Genomic DNA, 22,752 nt, shown 5'->3' with positions numbered 1-22,752 from the left:
ACCCCCCACTATAGCAGGTAAAGGTTTTAAAAACCCCATTGTCATAATAGTGTCCACAGTATCTACTATTTATACCTGAAACATACATTACTCTGACCTGTACGTTTCATGACCATAATCAATGCTCACAGAAGTCCAGAAGGTAATCAGTGCCTTCAGAAGCTACTTTCAAGGTTTTCTCTCTGCTCAGACGAAATCATGGCAACAGCCTTGCTTATCTAAGACCCCTTCCTTTTTCTTATTATATGTAGTAAGCATGAGGTGTGTGCCTATGAGAAAATAATAAAATAAACACATCATAGCTTTGGAAGTCACATATTTCAAATCTAGAATATTTAACAGAAGACATAGCCTTAGCAGGTGTACAGGCTTGTCTGTAACAGACTTGTGCACATTGGAGTACAGTAACACAGACTTTGGTAGTGTTAGATACAATGTTCCTTTGATGGCTAATGGCTTAGAAGGTAACTACTGCCAGCAGACTTCTACTGATTTTATGATTTTTATGTAATAAAAATTCAGAACTGTACAGCTGTATCAGTGCAAACCTTTAGCTGTTGGCAGATCTGCCCCATTTTTTACTATGGGCAAGCTATTTTCTTTTAGCACCTACGCTTAAGTACAGGATTGGAATGAAAAGTGAACCTAACGCTTATAAGAACAGACCAAAGCTAGCTGGCAAGAAGTAGTATTGCGAGGAACAGATAATGAAGTATTTATATGAATGTCACTTATTAGCTCAGTTTTTACATTGTACTTCTAGGGCTATCCTTTAGCCAGAGAAAATAGAGCAGCCTAGACCTCTTTCATTTCAGAATTCACATGTGTGCTCCTTTCTGTGCTTATTCAGAGTGGAAAACAGGTGGGGCCTCACTGAGGCCTTAAATGTTTTGGGATTCAGCTACTCAGGATACTAACTCCATTCTCTTCTGTCCTAGTAGAGCAGGACACAGCTGTTGAACTTCAGCAGCAGGACTTTCTGCCAGCTGAAGAGTAGCATTGACTCTGGGGACTCTTCTGTAGAATTAATGGCTTGCAACAATTTAAGTTTAGAATTCATGCTTAACAGATTCAGCTAAAAGTATTTTCAATCTAATGGTTATATTTTTTAACCTACTGCTAATTTGCATAACATTTAGTAGGCAAATGGTGTTAACTCACTTCCACATCCTGACCTGACCTTCACTCACAACTCTTCCCTTTCCACAATTCCTCAGCTTGATTCAATTCACTACAAGATCATAATCAGTCTGAATCCTTCCTTCCTGAGCGTAGAGATGTGGCTAATGGCTGCATTCACTGAAAATACTGCTTACACTGCTACAGTTTTAATATTGCACTTGGCTGTCTTTTCTGTATTAACTAAAAAATAAGAACACCACGAACAATGTTATGTTACTCATGGTAACGCTATTAGGAAAGCATTTCAGAAACAAAGTTTAAGGTTCTACTCCTTGCTGGAAAGAGCTGAATTTTGACAATCTTTTTTCTGATATTACAAGCTTGGCTGTGTCAAGTGATGATATTACTAAGCTAACCATTTAGAACATACAGCCTCTGATTTAGTTGGCAAATATATATATATTCTCCTAGGTATACCAGAGTATTTTAAGAGTCATGATCACACATTAACACAATTCAGGCCTAGTCACTATTGTAAACACACTCCCACTTAAGAGTATCATAATATCCCTACCAGATATTCAATACTGATCAAATAACAGAGCTTATAATTTACAGACACAGCAGTACTGGCATAATTTGTTTATTGTACTGTGAACATCAGTATATATTAGAGACAAAGAAAACATGACTTCCAGGACAAAGAAAAAAAGCCTGGAGATTTAAAATTTTGCTCAGTATCAATCATGGAGAACCTATAAATTCTCTGCTGGAATGCTTTCAGCTCAAAAGCTTGGCTTCTACAGTTACAGAACAGTGAAGAGTATAAGATGTTCTGGATCCCAAAAGCCACATACCTAAGGTTAAATTGTAAAAGACCTGAAAAGACATTAGGTAAAATTTATAAACTTGTTTTCTTCTGAGAGAGATTGATCTTATCTCCAAGACTCAGGGCCATTCCCTGTAAAGAAAAGAAGAGAGACATTCATGACACAGATACCTCAAAATAACTTTATCTATGTTAAAATGGAAGTTCTATATACAGAAACCTATGAAGTTAGTGGCATGGAAATTAAAGTATTTCTAACTGTTCATTTATTTATATTCATATTCATTATAGCGCACACCTTCTTAACATTAGATAAAGGCTACATCTACATATATTATTGAAATAAGGAAACAAATTTGAGCTAGCAACTGCTAAATCTGTTACCAATACAAAAGGCAGAAAAGTAAAAAAAGCCTTTGACCTCCCACCAGTTGAAAGTATGCTGCCACTGAAGAATTACAACTGTCAGTCCAGTTACTGAAATTCAGCTGTTGAAAGTCCAAGTGCTGATACTAGCACTCAGTGCACTAAAGCTATAGAAAATAATTTAATCAAACAACTATATTAATATTGCACAGAAACTGAAGAAATCTCAAAAGAAACTGCACAAATAAATCCACCTAATCAACAACAGAATTATCTCAAGATGAAGCTAAGCTGGCATATACAATTAAATGCAATCTTAGGTAAAAACCTGCCACTGTAAACATATCAGAAACCTTAAAATAAACCACTCTGAAATCTTCTTAGTATTATGACTTCACATAAACTAAATGGTTTTATGTGACAAATGTGAAATTCGCACGCAGCCCTTTAACGTACGACGTTTAAAAATGCTTCTATTGGTATACTAGCTGTTTTGTTACTATACAGTTCCAAATTTTGTACTTTTTTTTGTCAGGTGGTAGAAGTTCTAAAAGCCAATGCAAATTCATAGAGGTACCTTTAGAAAATAACTCTACTGAAAGACTTTGGGTTTTGTTTAGCTGTTTTTAAAAAGAACCAGCAAACAGCAATTATATGCGTAAGATTTCCTTGTTATATGAAATTGAAAGACATCATGGAACCTCAGGGAGCATTTGCTCCTTATTTAAACGAGCAAATCAAGTATACTACCCTAATTGCAGTACTATGGATAAAATAAGAAAAAACTTGGCCCAAAGGTCTATTTTATGATAATGCTCTAGGAGAGAAGATGTACAATGTGGTTTTAGGGTATGCTTCCGCCTAACTAAAAAGGCATTCTTTCCTCACAAAATGTGTATTAGATAGTTTTTTTTTAAACTAAGGCTGAAGTTTCTATAGTCATCTTCCCTAAAACTTTTCCCATTTACCTAATACTAGAAACTAACAAACATCCAAGAATTTGCAAGTTTTTTATAGAGTGCTCAGTACATTTTCTTAAAAATGACAAACAGTGCCCTGAATGGAAGCCATGTTACCTGACTCTTTGCACGGATTCGTATGTGGCCAGTGACAGGTGCCTCTGGTCCAAGATGAATTGGCTTTTCAATGCTGACATTTGCAAGTGCATCTTCTCCAAATATGGAACGTGCATAAAGATTGGCTGCCATAAAGCCACAGTAACCAGAAAGTGCCTAAAAAAATCATATTTGAGCTCTTTAGAAAGGCAAACATCCTTTAAATACATTTTGATTCATCCTACGCGTAACTAGGCAGATATCAGTATTTAAACTTCTTTCTCTGCATACAACATCTTTTAAAATGAGAATCACGCAGTGGGAAACAGTGGTGGCCTTTTCCTAAAATTAATATTGAAAGATATGCAATCTACAATACTCATCAAAACAAGGTAGGATGGCATTTTATGATCTGATTTAAAGAACATCAAAATGATAAAGAAGCTAAATTGTAGCAATAGCTGCTATACCTATTTTGGCTACTATACACATATTAGCTAATAACTATTATATATATGTTATATCTTAAAAACAAATAGCTATTGTATATATTTATTTTTTGCTTTACAACAAAAGGGCTGAATTGGCAAAAGGTAAACTTTGACAGAGAAGGAAAGAACTTGGAGCTACCAAAAAAACCAACCTATACAAAAACATGGTTCCATCAAATCTATACTGTATCTTAGCTACTACAAATGAAAACAGACATTCTGATTTTCTAGCTGGGCAAGAAATAGCTGAAGTGATTAAGTGACACAGAATTTTGATAACATTAACTTGCTTTTACTGATTTCAGAGCACTCATTTAAAAACTTTGATGTACTATTTCATATTGTAAACAAGCATCTTGAATAATATTTATAAAAATACTAAACAAATTAAACAAAGCACGCAAACTAAAAAGGGTGTCTAAAAGTCTTCAAGCAAATAGCTTACCTTCTCTGGAGTCAGGCATTTCATATTGGTTGACTTCAGTATGTGCTGTAAGTATTCATTTAGATCAATGATATTAGTATTCACTGTAACCTTCAAGAAGGAAAAAAAGGGCAATTACGTTAATTAGCATCTCAGGCATTTCTGAAACCATCTCTTCTTCAGGGTTCTACACATGTAGACCCTCCACAGCAAACAGTATACTTCTTGTCTGAACATAGTTTACACATTGCCAGCACAAGAAAAAGTGGTATCTAGTCCAAAAGCTTGCCTTCAACCCATGATAAAAATTACTTTCATATTCCCCTTCCAGCAGCAAAGCTCTCTGGGCTCTGCTGGCTTCCTCACATTGACTACTGTGTGTCTTGTTTAAACTGCTTTTAAACACATCTTATACGAGTAGTTTACAAATTGCTAAGGCTGCACATATTATGGATTGAAATTTATTGTTCACAAGTTCCCTTTGAGGGAACTTAAATCCATGCAGCAAACAAGGCTACAGTTTGCGTAACCCATTCTATCTTAATGTTTCTAGTCTATTCTTAAATTATGTTGCTCTGTTGTGTGAGATTATCTCCCTTAAGCCCTTTTTTAACAGGTCTGTAACTAACAGTTTGGGCACCTTTTAACATTAAGTGTACCTACCATTTTGTTGGTCTTATGTAGCACTGATAACCACTCTGTATGCTACAGATGTATTGCAAAGTAATAAACTGAAAGATGTCCCTTTCCACGGCAGGGGCTTTGGACTAAATCATCTTTAAAAGGTCTCTTACAACACAAAACATTCTACGATTAAAAAAAAAAAACACCACCACAACAAAAATAACCAACATAGTTCAGAACTGGAGAGGCTAAGCAGTCTCTGGAGAGGCCAATTCTGCAGTCTCAGCATAAACTTATATTTGTTGCAATCTCACCTTTGAGCTGAAATACACAGCAATCACCAGGCAATCTGGACACCTTCCCTACAGGAGGTAAGGCTCAATGCACATAACTCTTTTGTAAGGAAAAACTAGATATTGCATCACTAAGCTTGTGAAACAGATAAGATAACAATAAGACAATGAGTTACTTGAGGCCAACATCCAATATGGATGTTGAATGAGGTTTATATCACAAGAGATAATGTTGATGTAATGAGCTGATGTAGAACCAAGAAACAGAATTATACCTCATCAACAAAAACCCCAAATAACACACAAAGAATAAAACTTACTTTGTTTTCCCACTCAAATTCTGCCCACATCTGTCTGAACTCCGCATCCGTACAAGAAGCAGGCTGAATGTAATCCATGATGTCAATGTGAATATCACTGAGAACGACACAGTTTCTGTCGCTGGCTGCTCCAGAGACATCATACACTGCAATATAGAACACAAACCACCCTTAATGTTTAAAAAAGTGAATTTGCAGTGAATAAGAGTGCTTGGTTACCACCTGCCAGTTAACAACGGTTAACGCTCAATCTCATTGCTGACCTCTGTCCTCTTCAAGTGCTTTACCCAGTTGCCACAGAACTTTGAGTTATCTGTATTGGTCTTTCAGGCAAAGCTGCCTAGCTCATTTCATATTCATAGATATGATATTAAGTGATATAAACTTTTTAAAAAACATCACAAAATATTCATATGTTGTAGACTAACTTCCTCTTCCAGTATGAAGTGTTTTAATTATTTTTAAGCTCATTAAGTAGTTAAGAAATGCTACACATTAATGTTAATTTTGCACATTGTTTACTTACCAATATTACCAAAAATTATTCCATTTTCTGTTGAAGCGACTTTGACATTAGCTTTAATGTTTGCAAAATCATGTGGAGCAAGTGTCAGAGGAGATGGTTTTTCCACAAGTTTCAAGTCACCTGTGTAAGAAATTGGGAGGTAGGGATCAGGCAACATTACCAGTACACAAGTTTAGGTGTCGGCACAAAATTTTTTATTTTCTTGTAATTCAATTCTAATGTCTACAGAGTTGCACTAAACACTACCATAAATATATTAGTTGATTTGGATTTTTTTTTTTTACAGTTTGCTACCTGTGAAACAAAATAATTCACATTACATTAAAAATTTTGTTTAAAATATTAGTGTATTCACCCAAAATCCAATGAAAACAAATTTAAATACTAACTTAAATGGGCTTTAGATTGAGTCTAGTATTAAATTTTTAACAATCAGGAGATGGTTAACTCTACTTTGTGTTTTAATCACTGACAACATAATATCTAATCCTACAGTCAAGTGTCTCAAAACCAAAGTTCAACAGCCGGTATTACATGCACTTAGCTATTCATAAACAGGTCAAAGTATCACCTTGATTTTGAACATAATTGCTCCCAGGAAACAGTAAGAGATGTATTTTTCCTAATCTGTTAGCAAGCTATTGTAAAAGACTCCTTAGTTCTATCAAACTGTGCAATTTGAGAACACAGCATGAACAGCATCAGCTCTACACACGAGTGATGCATCAAGTCAGTTTTTGCAGTATATTTGAAGATACCAGCTGGGAAATACAGAATTCCGCTTTACTGAGCTGATAAATAGAAAATTACAACCCATTAAGTAGTATATTCATTTTAGATATCTCAATCATTAGGCTGATCAAATGATTTACCAAAGAATAGGAGGAAGGCTATGCCACTCCAGTCATCCTTACATCAATTAAAAGTATATAACGTGTTCTCCTAGTATGACATGAACATATTTCAACTCCTGACTGCCAAAACAGAAGATAACTAGTAGGAAATTGGTTGCTATTCTTGGATTATCTGCACCAGTCCCTCCCCTAAAACAAGTTAATGAAGCCTCAGTGCTGTTCAAGCAAGCCTCTGGTACAGCTGTTGGTACAGCTGAGTAAACGCAGTATTTAAGTACTTCAGGCTGAGTGCAAGAACCACCAAGGGCAGATTGCTTTCTGTTGCCTGACATTTGCTCCATACCAGTTTGGATTTTGTCCTCTTGCTCTATGGTAACAGCACAATGGGGAATAAGTATATCTAAAAACCTGTCCATATTTAACAAAAAAGGGAGAAGGGGAAATGGAGTATGTTCTTTCTCGTGAAAAAAGCATGAAAAAGTTCCATATCTGACTATGGTTTACATCATCAGATAGTATTGTCAGTGCCAATAGATACAAGTATTCCACCTTTTGGAATAAAAATATATTTTTAAAGGCATTCAGAAACATCTTTTCAAAACAGCAACTAGGTGGCCTAAATCTGTAAGTATTTAGAAGCGTTTCAGAAACCCCTTACAACTAGGTGCCAATGCCAGTACCTCACTGCTGCCCAACGGTTGCTTTGTTTCCACCAGTTCTCCTTACCTAGTGTAGCTAGCTCTAGTGTGCAGTTCTGCAGAGTATCACTGGTCTGGTTGACCACGAGCACGTCCAGCACAATGTCATACTGATTGACATGGACATATGCTTCTGCATAGACGGGGTCCGAGAAACCTGTCAGTTGAGTAACCTGTGAGAGAAAAGAGTTTAAGGTATTTTTTCGCCTCATAAACCAGTTTACAACATGGAATCATGTCAGACAATGACAAAAAATTAAAACAAAGTTCAATTAAATCCACTACTCTAAAATGAGCCTCCAAGTCAAGCAGGTGTGCAAAGAGCTTTTAATTTCATAGAACTAACTTACCGGTAAGAAAAAAGGGAAAAGAAAAAAAAAGGAAAAACCACTGCCAACAATCACCACAAGTTTCATCCAGAAAACAGTATTTCAGGAAGTTGTGAGAAGAGATTTCTTCTCGTTGAACCTTCTCTGCAGGTCCTGCTAACCAGCAACAAAGAAATGTATGACGAATGAAACAAGGATACGCTGCATACAGCAGCCAAAGGAAGGGGTTCTTAATCACTTGTGACATCCCTGCTCTCCCCGCTGTGAACCTGACTATACTCTTCAGACGGGCAAACAATCTTAATTTCTTCTCCACATCCCACCAGCTCAGCACTCTACAAAACTCTCCCTTATTCTTCCCCTCCCATGTGAAGAAGGTAACAACTTTAAGCACAAGGGCTTTTTTCTTTCTCCTGATCCTAACCAGAAAATACTGGGTCTTTCCAATCAACCAGCATAGCCTGGTTCATCAGTTCCAGCCTGCAATTCCCAAAGCTGACCCCGTGCATAAGCAGCACAAAGTGCACGTAATTAAAACATTGACTTTCACATTACTTTATTAAGTTTGGATGCAAGAGGATCAGCAGCCTCTTTCCTCTGTGTGTTTCCCATTGCTGCAAGAAGGCTAAGCTGGAACTGGTCTTCTTTTGAGCTCATTTCATTTTTAGCAGTAAGCTGCATGAAGGAAATGGGATCGTCTGGCTGAACCGTCACATTCCTCTTCTCAGATTCTTTCTGCAGGAAAAGAAATAGTCAAGAATTCACAATGGACTCCATTCCTTAGCGCAAAGACACAAATAATGGCTACCTTACACGCAGTCAAATGGTGACATTTCTGGGGACCTGCTTGGATGTGAACATCTGTAAAAAATCCCCAGTGTTTATGGTTACACAGTTATAGTAGCTCACCTTCTGGGAAAGTTTCTCCTCTTCTAGCTTGGCTGACAGCATATGAGAGAGGGACTGCCTGCATTCTTTGTTGAAAATATCATTCATGAGAGGAGAACATTCTGACAAAACTTTCAGACACAGTGAAATACGATCCACATCGTCATCTGTAATTGGTTTCTTAGGAAGAGAGGACTTTCCCAAATGAAGAATAGTGGCCATCAGCAGCATAGCTTCTGCAATAAAGGACTGAGATGGACAAAGGAAAGAGAATAGGAGGAGGTTATTGCGTATTACATAGCTTTGCAGAAGTGTTTATTTCTGACTTATTTACAAAAATGTGTGCATTAATCAAATCATACAATCTCTGAACTTATTTTTTCTAGTACTTGTTACCTAGAAACCAAGCAGTATGATTTAGACTACCTGGACAGAATGGCTGGGAAGCGGTTGGCCCTGTTTGTGACCCAAATAATCATTATTATCCAATTATGTAACTGTCACTTCACTTTGGACTTAACCCATTTTGCATCTGTTTAAAACAAAAAAGGCAACAACCAGCTCTTCTTTGCAACTACAGTGAAAACACAATGGATGACTTACATTCTGTTTCTTCTTTTCCTGAACTAGTGACACATATCGTAAAGCAATCTTAGTTAAAGTTGTAGCAAGGGAAGCTGCAACAAAGAAATCACCATCAAGTAGGAATCCTCGTAATGGAGGTCTGCAAAGACAAATGATAATCAGAAAACTAGTTTCGGATGACACTCGTTAGACAACTACTCTTCATACCTTAACATCCATACTGCACCAACAAAACAAGCTGGTTTTTTTCCTCTAGAATTTTCCAGATATAGACACATTCACAAGCCACACAGCCATTTCCATGCAGAATAGGGAGTGAAAAGTGTGATGTATAATAATTTCATTGTAGCTCTGATATGATAATAACTAGTCAAGATGAAGCAGCCCACCTGCAGTAATTAAGGAAATATGGCAATTGTTCTGGTTTACTTCACTGGTAGCTATAGCAGGATTAAATAGTGCAAGGTGATACTAAGAAAAAAATGTTTTAATCTAACGGCAACATCTCTATCCAATTCAAATTGTGAGGGGACTTTATGTATAAATTATAAAGAATCAGCTAGAATTTGGGATACCATAATTAATAATGTCCTTTCTGATAAGGATTAAGTTAGCTTTGATTACAAATCCTAAGCAATTAGGCAATTTCCTACCAGATATCACCTACTTGGTATAATACCTTAAAACAGGAAATTACCTGAACCACTAAACTCTGCGTGAGAGACAACACAACTTAAAAAAAAAAATAATTAACCAAGTCACTCCTCGCCTAGAATTAAATCTTAAATACCTGTCTTCTTCCTTTTTGGCAGGTCGGGAACTACTGAGAGCACTCTGTGTTGCATAAGTGCCCATCTCTGTCACCAATTTTTGGGCCGGACCCACAGGTACCTCTTCTTCAGGTTTTAGCTCACCAGCTTCTTTCTTGATTTCAGATTCTACTATTGGGATCTAGAAACAAAGCGGAAACACCTGTCACAATTAATATAAAAAATATATTTTTTTCTGCAGAAGTTTTTAATAAAAATTATCTGCATTGATAAGGTTTTTATAAGTAAAAGGCCAGTTACAATGCAACAGTTTTGGAAGAATTTGAGGAGATAGGCAGATGTTGAAATATATACAGAAGCCTCCTCTACCCATGCATAAAGCTCGCATTGCACAGATTGTCTTAGATCCCCCTCAGAACAATCCAGACTTAAAGCACTCGTCCTTTGTTAGTGGGTATAATTAGATCACATTTTAAAGCTGCCATAATTTTCTGAATTAAGGAATTTCTCATCTCGCCTCTTAACAGATATCATTTCTTCTCAGTATATGCTAGCTTCAGGTATGCTACTTAATAATAAAATTAAAAAAAAAAAAAAAGAATGCCGTTACATACCACAAGTGCTCCAAACCCTGTTGCACCTTACCTGATTTTATAACATTATCTTTTTCTTAGAAAACACACTGCATAATAGTAAGTAAAACCACGAAGAGCTAGCCTAACGAAATAAACGCACCTCTCCAAGTGATCTGCGGACTTCTGTCATTACACTTTGTATGTCTTCCTTTGTGCTGCAATATTCTCCAAGGATCCATAAAGCTCCTCGATAAATCCTAAGACAAGAACAGTAACTTAAGTCACGCTTTCACAATAAACTAGCATCAAGAGAAGTGATTTAAGGTCAGGCGGCAAAGGCCAGCCTTGACAAATTCAAGATGACATGACTGACAGAAAGCGAGTTTGATCAAGAACAATCATCCTGTCAGCCTTAGTAAACTAATGAACAAGTATATAAAATGAGTTATATTCTTTGCTACAAATTTGTTCCCCTGTATTAATCCTGATATTCACAAAATTAAATTCCATTATGATCATAATGAAATAACTCTGCTGTACATGAATAATGTCAGCTGTAATTTCTCCAGTTAACTGAGACAAACTAACCTTTCCTTCATGCTGGAGAAAATGAAAAACAAGAACATGAATGAAGATTAGGGAAAAAATAGCAAAGCTTCAGAGATTCTTTTTCCCCACTTGATGAGATGACAATAAAGATAGGATTTAGAATTTCTCGTGTATTGAAAGAATGGCACGAGTGGTGTCTTGATACACACAAGTTCTCCTACGACTTAACTTTTGCGGATCCATCAGGAAACCCAGTTTTCAGAGCTCTCAAAGATAATAAAGCAGCATTGCAGACTGTAAAGCCTAGTCTATGTTTTCTAATAAATGTACAGTAAGCATTTCCAGTTGCCTACAAGCGCAAATTCCTGCTGCAATAATCCCTTAGTAGCTCTGTTTTAACAAATATATCACTTTAGAGTTGGCCTTCATCAACAATGCTACCCTCTAGCAACTGGAAATACAATTATCAATTCCATCATAAAGAGGGAATTTGAATTTATTCATTCATTGCAACAAGCACCCAATATATCTGTTGTACAAGTAGGCAAGAGGGAAGCTGTACCTTGAAATCATCTACCCCTGAAATACCTCAACTTCAGTTATTCTTTTGCATGGGTTGCGAGGATTTTGGTACATACTTAATGACAACACACATTCAACGCAAGTGAGCCACAGGGTGCTCCAATGTCTGTTTGATATCATAGTTTGGACTCACTTGACAGATTTAATAGCGTGAAAGACCTCAAGCATCTTCTCAACAATAAGAGGTCTGAGGTTATCAAATCGCTGGATCGCTTCCCGTACAAACTCCAAGACATCAGCAGCAGCTGCTTCATTGTTATCACTAAGGAACTCCATCAGCTAGCACAAAAGAGTGAACGTGAGCACAAACAGCAGCACAGCTAAATTTGTACAACAGTATTTTCCTTCTACATTCAGAAAAATAAAACATGTATCTTGTCTTAAACAAAGCTGAACTCAAACAACCTTAAGTACATTCCAAACAATTACCAATTATCATAATCCTAAAATTGTCCTTCTAATGATACAGATTATCGCACTTTTAAGTAAAGGTACTCTTCAGCTCATGGTCTTCAAAAAACATTTAAAAGACAAATAACTACAGCATAAGAGTCCTGTATTGCTTTAGGGATTAAAAATAGTACTGCTTTGTGTGAGGCCACTATTAGAAACAGCTCAGCTTCAGTTATTCTCCAGGTTTTGGGTATAGCTAGAACATATTTAATGACAATATAATTAAACATTTGCATACCACTGGAATAACATTTGCAGCCATATCTGGAAACCGAACACTGCAGGAATGCAATGTACGAACAAGCAGCTGTCTATACTTGTCTGTATCTTCATGCTCTGTCACATTATTAGTTTTAATCACTTCCTTCTTCAGAACAATCACAAGCTGCAGAAAAGATCAAATAAAAATGAAGGCCCATATTTTTCCAAAGAATAAAAAACAGTGTAATGAAACAAAAGTAATATATATTTTTACCTCCTCCACATTTCTTGAAGAGACAAGATCCAGAGACAGTTGAAGGGTTTTTTTGCGCACTTCTAGATCTGGGGTACTCAACACTCTGAGGATGTCCATAACTAGATCCTGAAACAGTAACAAAATGATAACTACTTTCCTGCTTTAAATTACTTCCTTTTCATACAACTCTAATTTTCAGTCCTCAATGATTTTCAAAGACTTTCTGGATAAATAATATATAATCTACTGACAATCAAGCAGATATCCCAGGTATTAGGAGCTTCGCAGTGTTAATTTCATGCATTCTACACATACATAAAAGTCTACCATGCAAGCTACATCATTAAGTCTTACAATCAAGACAGCATTTGCCATTGTTAATTCTTACGCAGACAAAAGCAGCAAGTCAGAAACACAAAAGCCCATCCAATATGTTTTTATAAACATCAACAGATAAGCTTCAGAAGTACATTTTTCCATATGTCTCAACACCCAGAAGTTTCTTTTAGGAAAGAAAAGCCTTCAATAAGCTTGCAGGAAAAGAGGCAGCTCGCATACCTGTAACACTCGTTCATGGGAGGGATGCTCCTTTAATTCAATCAACCGGTCCAAAACAATCAGTTTCACATTATTATCGCTTTCTTTAATAATCAAATCTATGTAGCACTGGGCAGCTGCCTAAAATTAAAGGGATCAAAAGTATTTTTTAAGTAATGAAGAGGAGAAACCGGCAGTTCCACCACCACATGACTAAAATTACACAGGAAGGCTCACAATGGCATCAGCTTACAATACACGACTTAATATCAAATTGGAAGAAAGTCACAAAGAGATAATTTTCCTGGCATGCCTTGGGTCAGCTCTTACGTATACAACAGAGGATAAAATAGTTGCCAGCATTAGCCTATTTAGATATGGTTTTAACAGCTTCTACGTACAATATTCCTACTCAACACACACGACTATGCTAAAGCAAGAATAAGGGAATTAATACTCCTCCTGATCTTTTAAAACTACTATTTACAGTGCTTTTACTCTAAATCTAGACTTGCATATTCTATTTCTGAAGTTCCCATACAAATTCAAAATTTCTGTGTGATCTCAAATAATCAGCTGTACAAACATAAATCTAGGAACCCAAAGTCAGTCAGTAATCAATGTAAATCTTCACTGCTTTATATTTCTACCCAGGTCTGAAAAGAGTAACATTTATGAGTAACAAAAGTCATTCAACCTCTGCAAATCTTCAGCTTTAGTCTGCTTTGCTAAGTATGCCAGGAAAATTGCAGGCTAGTACCATCGTACAACAGTTTGCAACAGTATTCAAGCTTGTCCCCTACCAAAGTGACGTGAAGTCCACTAGCCACAGGTCTGCAAAATACAGTCTCAGTCTTTTTTTGTGACCAATTTTAAGAGATATTTTAAGACAGCATTTCACATGTAAAGAGTTAAATACCTCATATTGCTAAAGCCTTCACTCTTCCAAAGAATCAACAGACAGCATACAGTATTCATTCCAGTGCGCTAAAAGCTACTGAAACATCTGAAAATATCACTTTTATACCTTGATTGCTGTTGGTGCACTGGAGAGTGTAACTAGAGTGCCTGCAGCTTCATACTTCACTGCAGGACTCGATGACTGCAGTAAGTTGTAGATGCAGCGAATAAACCGAGCTCTCTCTGATGGATTCGCATGACAGACCTAGTTAAGAACAATGCATGGTTGGTGCATAAAGAAAAAAGAAAGTATCAGTCGCATAGCTGGACTGCCCCATCATCTTACAACAAGGACAAAATTAAGCAAAAGGTGACAACCTCTTCTGGAGATAAGAAGTGTCATTCACTAGCTGTAAAAATCTAATTACAAAAGCTATTAGAAAGTTATTATTGACAATTCTATACAATGCTACAAGGTCTTAAAATCTCAGACCAAAAGGAAGGGCATAGCCTCTACTAGCTTCTGTAACAGATGCCCTGCTCATGTCCATGAAGAACAGTCTGATAATATACAGTCCACATGACAGCAAATCAGGTGAGACATATTGCTCTATACCGTGCACACTGGAGCAGTTTGTTGTTTCAGGAGACAAATCTTAGTAGAACTGAATAACAAGGACATATTCCTGACATGGACGAAATGCTAGCTATAATGCGTTTGCTAGCAACATTCTATCCCTTTTAAAAAGCAGTCTAATATAATCTAACGTGAACATTTCTTTTATATGTGCCACAACATTTTCCGTTTACCTTATAAATTAGTTCAACAATAACCAGCTGCAGTATGTCACCAAATGTCTGGACTTGATCAATACAGGTACTCAAATAATCCAAAGCTCGATCCTATACAAATAAAAGATGAATTATTCTAAATTCAAAACACAAACCAGCATATATTCAACCCTTCAACTTGAAATTTAAAACAATTTACTAAATCATTGTAAACCTGAAGAGCAAATTAATCCAAATGGCAACAAGTGAGACAAAACTAATGGTAATCAGGCACAAAAGTCTGTAGAACAAATAACCCAAAACGCTAAACAGAAATTGCCGTTACTTTCTCATGCAACAACAAAAGCTATAAAACAGTAGGTAACGTAGGTTCTCAGTCTGGTTCAGCTCATTTGACAAAACTAATTACACTTTTCAGCACCGACCTACGCCTTCACCAAATCAGCAATTCTCCGTTAAAATTAAGACAACACTAAAGACCTGCTTTAACTTTTTCAGTACCAAATATTCCACAAATGGGTTAATTCTACCATATATGGGGTTTTTATGAATATAAATAGTTTATACTACCAACAAACTGCTAGATAGTTACCTAGCACATTTTGAAGTATTTAAACCAAACAAGTATGAGGACAAGTATCCTTACCTGATCTGCATGAATCAGCATCATAAATGCATTTCTTTTGCAGCTTGCATCTTTCTCATTCACCAAGAAATCATGGATCAATTCAGGAGCATCAGGTATAAGATGTTCAAAATTTCTTAAAAAAAAAAATCATAATTAAAACAACTACTGGTAAGTAGAACCTAAGGCTTAAGTGCATATCCTCAAGACAAGTGTTTACAAAAATTTAAAAAACATAAAGTGGTGATACATAACTTTTGCGTAGCTATTTGAAACAGTGAACAGACTCAAGAAGCTTTAAAAATTATTTGTTATCATGACAGCTAAGACGTTACCCCATCAATAATTTCTGTGTAATAGTAACATTCAGCCACACTGTTCAGGTAACAACTGCAATAATGTTTTGTATATAACTGCAGTACATGAAGAACATCTTGGCTCAAAAAAATTTATATATGCATATTCCTGAAAGGATTCTTCTGTATTTATGGTTGTGGACAATGATTACCATTAATAACATTTAGATCATTAAGAATGGCATCTGCCCATACAAATTAACCTGCAATCTAAGGACCTCAGTCATACTCGAGAACGCAACAGCAGTACATTTTGCTTTTCCAAAAAAGTCCATTAGATAGAGGAGAAAAAGCAAACAAAAAAAAACCCAAACACCACACCAGTGACTGATAAACGTTTATGAGATCTCAAAACCTATCCAGATCACTAAAGCTAGCCTTGGTCTTCTGCATCTATGACTTCAAATAGTTTCTGACATTTACCTATAAATCGTGTAAATTGCAAGAACCGCATTTCTGCGCACATAGCTGTGACGATGTTCTAGACATGCACGAATGGCTGGCATCAGAGGCTCCAAGAGTTCTGCTTCTTTCAGCTTACAAAGAAAACGGAGAGTAGAGCCTCGGATAAATTCATTTGGGTGCTGAAGATCCTAAAATCAATAAGAAACATATTTGAAATGCCAGACTCTTCAGCCTAATTATTAAGCTAAGATGAATGCATTTGCTAGTCTTCTCTCAGACTAAGCCTTCCCATGGTGCAACTTCCCAACATCCACAATGACACCTTATTGTCTTCTCAAGAAACACCTACTTAAAACACTGCTGTTCCACAATATTTAAAAACGCCTTTTTCTGTGTAGCAACACTTAGGAAGCCTGATTATTTCTTTCTGCATTGTATGTGTTTTCTCTGATTACTAGGGCTGTGAAAGCTCACCCTGCAGGCATTCCTGCACACTGGATTCTAACCTCTAGTGTAAGTTAGTTCATCTGCTTCCAACCCATTCCCAAATAAGTTGAAGGACCTTATCTTTGTGAAGGAGCATCCCAAATACACTACGAAGAAGTTATTCCAAAAATAGCGTCCTTCTATGTACCATGGCTTGTCCCAAGACACTATGAAGACGGTAATTAGGTTACCTCTCATAGCTGAGGTTCACTGACTTGGAAATGAAAAGCACTAAACTTTTGTTAAGTCATAACAGTAAAAAAAACATATAAAAATTCCTTGGTAGGAGGTCTGCTGGTTATCTACAATAACCAGAGTTGGTTATCCAGCTCTGAAGCACTGAGACAAAACGGTTAGGAAGGAAATGCTGAGCATAAGCCATTTTCAAATATATTAAATAACAGAAAATGATACACTTTCTATAAAGATCCAGTATATGAACATATGCAATCAGATAAATAATAGGCTACCTTTCTGTATGCATCACATACGAGGATCATTTCTTGCAAAAGCCTGCCATCCGGAGTGGTCTTTGGCACTATCTCCCAAAAGACAAGCAGCAGTTTTTTGATGGTATGATCTTGGAGAGGCAGAACAAAACGTATAATGGTCATCAGAAGCCCAGGTAGTTTTTCACCATTCAGAATCATAATGATTACTTTCTTCAAGGCCTCTGTCTTCAATTTGACGTCTCCTTTTTCTAGAGGAGGAAGAAATGAAATCAGGAAGGCTAACAAGTCCCAGATAGTTTAAGAGGAATATTGGTCTTCGGTGGCAGAAGATACAGACCCTCTCTGAAGGAGTGCAATGCAGCATATCAACAAAATTCATGCCCTTACTTCTACTAAAAGGATACAGAGGAAGCGAGAGATATTTAGAGAATAAGCATGGAGTTTGGACCTAATTCTAGGATCAACATATTGGAATTAATAAAGTTCAACAATTTCCCGACTGTTTCAAAGCTTAAGTTTAAACAGCCTTTTATACCAGGATACTACAATGCACTCTGATGCTATAGGTACACTAAACACTGCCATTTCCGCCAGCAAGATACAGCAGTGCACTGAACAAGTGACAAGACAATTTCTTGCTTATAATTTCATTACTTAAATCTGCCTGAGCCCAAACAGGTATTACTTCAAACAGAAAGACAGAGAAAGACTTCAAATTTTTGCACAGACTTAGGGGGATAAAAAGCCCAAAACCAAAATGCGTAAGATAAATACGATGAAGTTTCTCAAAACACAGCAAACAGAGTAATGTACACACTTCAAAAATCAACAGAACAAAATAAATATCAAATTGACTTGTCTTGAGTTTATAAAACACGAAAGATATTCTAGGAAGGCACAACGAGAGAATACAAGAATAACTCAGGCAGGATGGAGTATCCCTGAAATCACCGTCTGTTACTTGCCTAGGTCATTTTTTAAGCTGATTTCAGAAGGTGGTTCTGAATCCATCGGAACATTGATTAACGTGTAGCACACGTTCTCTGCAGCTGTCATGGTTCTTGGTTACAAAAGTTTTCTCAGTGGAAGAATTATTTTGACACAAATATCAGACAACCTAAAAAACAAGCAAACAAAGCCATCCCAAAGTTAATGGATTTTATTAGCAAGCAACACAAAAATGTTTCCTAAACTGACTTAATGATTTGAAGGGATTTCTGGGTTTCTTGAGAAGCTACATTCAAAAGCCTTCTCAATTTTCTGTTACACTAAAATATGCCTGTTAGTACCAAAATTGAAGAGCAGGAAATTTCCAAAAGACACACACCACCAACAACAAGTAAACAAAAGAAACCTTTCCAATACTCAGGCACAGTCAGAGATAACAGAAATGTACAGGCACCTGACAGCAGCTGAACGGAAGCAGCAGCTTTTCCCTCATCTACTCACCCCCCCAGTCTTGGCTATATACTCCCACTACCTTCCCTGCAGTCCTGTGCTCCTCCAGGTGAACTGCCCCAGGCTGCAAAATCAGCTGGAAAACATCACAGAAAAACAAAAGGGAAAAGTTTTTGACTTGTTTAACAAGTTGAATCAGCTTATGAAGGAAGCTTTGAAGATGAGCACGAGATCCAACAGAGCAGAAACCAAGGATGGGAAAAAAGACAACATGGTGGAGAGGGAAGCAGGACTGCCCTTTTACTTGCCAAGGATCCTCAGACCAGCTCAACTCTACTGTCTAACTGCTCCGCCAGACACTGATGCAGAAATGAAGTATTTTTATAGTAAAAAGTACAAGAAAATTACAGATCTATCAAAGATGCTGTGCGGCTGACAGTTCGGATAACAACCCGCATTCTCATGTTTGTTTCTTCCTTATATAATAGACATTTAGGATCAAATAAAACTTTTTATTCCTTTTCTTAAGTAATGTAAAAACTTAAGCTTTTTTATTGCTCAGTTGACACTATGATACCATACTGACGAGCACAGTAAAGAAAATTGTCACTTTTTATTACATGAGCAATTTTGTATTTTCTACAGAAAATGCATCAAAAACATTACAGCAAAATTACCTTCTCTGTGCTTCTATTGCTATTAATTTTCTGGAAGTCTTAGACTGAGTTTAACAAATCATTAAAACAAGGAAGATGCCTTTTTACTGTAAATTACAATACTACACATCAGTCAAATATTGTGCAAAAGCACAGTTGCTTTATGTATTTATTATTACTAATAATAGAACCAACAGAATTGAACAAAATTATCCCCATCAAAGGTCATGATTCACATAAAGACAAAAACAAAACTCTCCAGCTCAAGGCTGTGCTTTCACTGCAGATCACTCTTCCTCTTAAGTTCATACCTCCATATCTCCAAGATATAAGGCTTTCAGTAACATGCCAATTTAAGAAGATATTGTCCGGGGACCAGCTCCTACCCCACATGACATCTTTTATCTGTGCAGACAATCTTTGAGATGCAAACCCTGTAAACTCTCCACTCCTACCTTATTTTTGAAGGGCTAAGAAAAACAAACAAAATCCAACGGACCAACAAACACCCATTCCCAGCCCGGCTCACGAATAGTTCTGAGGAAGGAGCAGGGAAGGTGGGACATGGAGTCGCAGCATTTGAATGAACGGCTGTGATCCTACACAAGCTGGTGCTGGGTCCAAGGTCTCTCTTCTCACCCAGCGGGTACCTAGAGAACCTCAGGCTGAACAGTGAGCAGGTAAGTTGTGCTGCAGCCTCTTTCTACACAAGAAAACACCACAATTCAAACAGTACCACAACTACCACAATAACAACAAAAAAGAATTTCAATACCATTTTTTAAAAAACCACCTCTGTTATGAATTCTATATTTTTAAGGATTAGATCCTTCACATTCATTGTTTACAAATATCTGCCTAAACAACTCCGCTCACTTTCAGAAATATTACTGTTTTCTCACCTCAGCAGCAGCTTTTTGTATACTTTTCCCGTACTCTTACCCAGAACACCTGCCTCAAAGCCCTGCAACTAGCACTTTCATCTCCAATAAGTGCTCAAACAGACCATGAAGTAGATTTGTGGGAAAAGTAGATCAGGTCTCTTTACTCATACAAAGATCTCAACTGCAGAAATTCTCTCAAATATCACCACCGATCAGGTCTCTGAAGTATGAAAACATGTAGCATATTTTAGGCTCTGAAAAGTAGCAGTGGAAAACAACTTTCCAAAAATGCAGAGCTGGGAGACTTGGCAGGGACAACCACCACCAAGCCTTCCTCGCTGTAAAGCAACAGGCCTTCAAATCACAGTTTGATCATACCGAGCATCCCACAGACACGGAAGTAGGTGCTACGCTACTCCTTCAGCAATAAAATTTCCGTGTACTTGTATAAGAAAATTGAAAGTTACACAGTTTATACAAGACAGAGCCACTCCTGCTCTCCAGCTACATCCTTGGGAAGCCGTAAGAACTTAGAAACATAGAATCACAGAATCATTTAGGTTGGAAAAGACCCTTATCAAGATCATCAAGTCCAACTGTTAATCCAACACTGCCAAGTCCACCACTAAACCATGCCGCTAAGCACCACACCTACATGTCTTTTAAATACCTCCAGGGGTGGTGACTCAACCAATTCCCTGGGCAGCCTGTCACAGTGCTTGACAACCCTTTCGGTGAAGAAATTTTTCCTAATATCCAATCTAAACCTCCCCTGGCGCAACTTGAGGCCATTTCCTCTCGTCCTATTGCTTGTTACTTGGGAGAAGAGACTGACTCCCATCTCGCTACAACCTCCTTTCAAGTAGTTCTGGAGAGCAATAAGGTCTCCCCTCAGCCTCCTCTTCTCCACACTAAACAACCCCAGTTCCCTCAGCCCCCCTCATCAGACTTGCTCTCCAGACCCTTCACCTGCTTCGCTGCCTTTGTTTGGACATGCTCCAGCCCCTCGATGTCCTTCTTTTACTGAGGGACCCAAAGCTGAACACAACATTGAAGGTGCGGCCTCACCAGTGCCGAGTACAGGGGCATGATCACCTCCCTGCTCCTGCTGGCCACACTGTTCCTGACACAAGCCAGGATGCCATTGGCCTTCTTGGCCACCTGGGCACACTGCTGGCTCATGTTCAGCCGGCTGTCAGCCAACACCCCCAGGTCCTTCTCCACCGCACAACTCTCCAGCCACTCTTCCCCAAGCCTGTAGCGTTGCATGGGGTTTCTGTGACCAAACTGCAGGAGCCGGCACTTGGCCTTCTTGAACTTCATACAGTTGGCCTCAGCCCATTAATCCAGCCTGTCCAGAGCCCTCTGTGGAGCCTTCCTACCCTCAACTTGGCTACCTTAGGAAACATAATTGTATTGATGTGAAACCTAGAATATATAATATAAAAATGCTTACTTAAAAATCCCGAGTGCTTATAACCAGTTTAGGAAGGTTTTCCTCTTGATTTTCCAGATGATTTTTTTCTCAAAACGCCTGGCACATTCATCCAAGATTTAAGACCCCAAAAATCCAGATGCCGCCGGTCGCCTGCCCTTCCTCTCAACGAATTCAGAGCCCCACGACCCCGGAACACCGCAGCACCCCTCCGCGAGGCCGCACCACGAAGGCACCCGAACACGCGAGGTGGTCCGAAGCCCCGGCGCCACTGGGGCGCCCCCGGGGGCTCCCCTGAGGGAACCACCCGGAAGACACCGGCGGGGCTGTGAGGCCTCGGGCCTGCGGGCCCCGCCGAACCGGCGGCACCGCCCCAGCCCCCACCGCCCCGCGCCTCCAGCCCCGGCGGCGAGGCCGCTGCTCCCCAGGCGCGAAGCCCCGTACCCGGCGAGCGCGGCGGCCCGTTCCGGTCGAGTCGGGCCCGGTGCGGAGCTCGGCCCGCCACGATCCCGCTCCAGCGATGGCTGACGTGGAGCCGCTCCCTCCCCAGGCCACATCGATCGTACGGCGGCCCTAGCGGGACACGCCTCTCACCAGCACGGCAACGCGAAAGGGGCGGGGCCGCCGCCGCCAGAGGTCCCGCCCCTTTCGCGTAGCCGTGCGGGCGGGGAAAAAGTGAGCGCCGGAGCGCCACGAAGGCGGGAGGAGGGGCTTCCGCCTCTGACGTCACGGCCCCGTAGGAGGCAGCGTCACCGCCGCGGCGGGGCGTTTCTCCCGCACAGGCAGGACCGTGGGCTCAAGCGCCTCCGGGACCCCTTCAGCAAAAAATAGTAACAGGACGAAAAAAACAAAATCAAAAACAAAAAATAGGAAAAAAGAAAAACAAATAGAAAACTAATAGGGAAAAATAATAATAGAAAAAATTAAAAGTAGTTTTGCCTGCTGAAAACAGCACCCTGCTTTATTAATAAAGGACAAGATTCCACTTTTTAGTCTTTTAAAGTCCATTGAGAAGGATATCAAGCCCCTACAGGCA

General features: G+C 38.6%; 1 protein-coding gene across 2 annotated transcripts; it reads right to left on the bottom strand.

The window, feature by feature from the left end:
- Window positions 1-1,749: 1,749 nt before the first annotated feature.
- COPB1 (COPI coat complex subunit beta 1) lies at window positions 1,750-22,315 on the bottom strand. 2 transcript variants are annotated; one of them, XM_064452642.1, is made up of 22 exons: window positions 22,161-22,315; window positions 18,309-18,460; window positions 17,362-17,591; window positions 16,424-16,593; window positions 15,666-15,780; window positions 15,038-15,130; window positions 14,355-14,492; window positions 13,349-13,468; window positions 12,809-12,916; window positions 12,572-12,718; window positions 12,014-12,159; window positions 10,910-11,006; window positions 10,195-10,355; window positions 9,423-9,543; window positions 8,841-9,068; window positions 8,487-8,666; window positions 7,631-7,775; window positions 6,051-6,170; window positions 5,525-5,670; window positions 4,309-4,398; window positions 3,394-3,549; window positions 1,750-2,083 (listed from the first exon to the last, which is right to left on the bottom strand). In XM_064452642.1, exons 2-22 carry the CDS (start codon window positions 18,397-18,399, stop codon window positions 2,024-2,026), a joined length of 2,862 nt encoding a protein of 953 aa, XP_064308712.1. In that variant the 5' UTR covers window positions 18,400-18,460; window positions 22,161-22,315; the 3' UTR covers window positions 1,750-2,023. The 2 variants fall into 2 exon arrangements, with proteins under 2 accessions (XP_064308712.1, XP_064308713.1); XM_064452643.1 differs by lacking the exon at window positions 22,161-22,315 and adding an exon at window positions 21,738-21,885.
- Window positions 22,316-22,752: the final 437 nt, after the last annotated feature.

Source organism: Phalacrocorax carbo, chromosome 5 (genome assembly GCF_963921805.1).
Source record: "Phalacrocorax carbo chromosome 5, bPhaCar2.1, whole genome shotgun sequence".
NCBI lineage: Eukaryota > Metazoa > Chordata > Aves > Suliformes > Phalacrocoracidae > Phalacrocorax > Phalacrocorax carbo.
The sequence above is the reverse complement of the archived record's forward strand: the minus strand, read 5'-3'. Positions and strand labels throughout refer to the sequence as shown.

What these genes read in the sequence shown, in the direction of transcription:
- COPB1 (XM_064452642.1), bottom strand. Translation starts at nt 18,399, where the DNA reads ATGACAGCTGCAGAGAACGTGTGCTACACGTTAATCAATGTTCCGATG. An exon ending in TGCTGATTCATGCAGATCAG is followed by an intron (nt 15,131 to 15,665) that starts GTAAGGATACTT and finishes TTATTTGTATAG; the next exon opens with GATCGAGCTTTGGATTATTT. An exon ending in TTGCATCCAAACTTAATAAA is followed by an intron (nt 7,776 to 8,486) that starts GTAATGTGAAAG and finishes TTTCTCTCACAG; the next exon opens with GTTACTCAACTGACAGGTTT.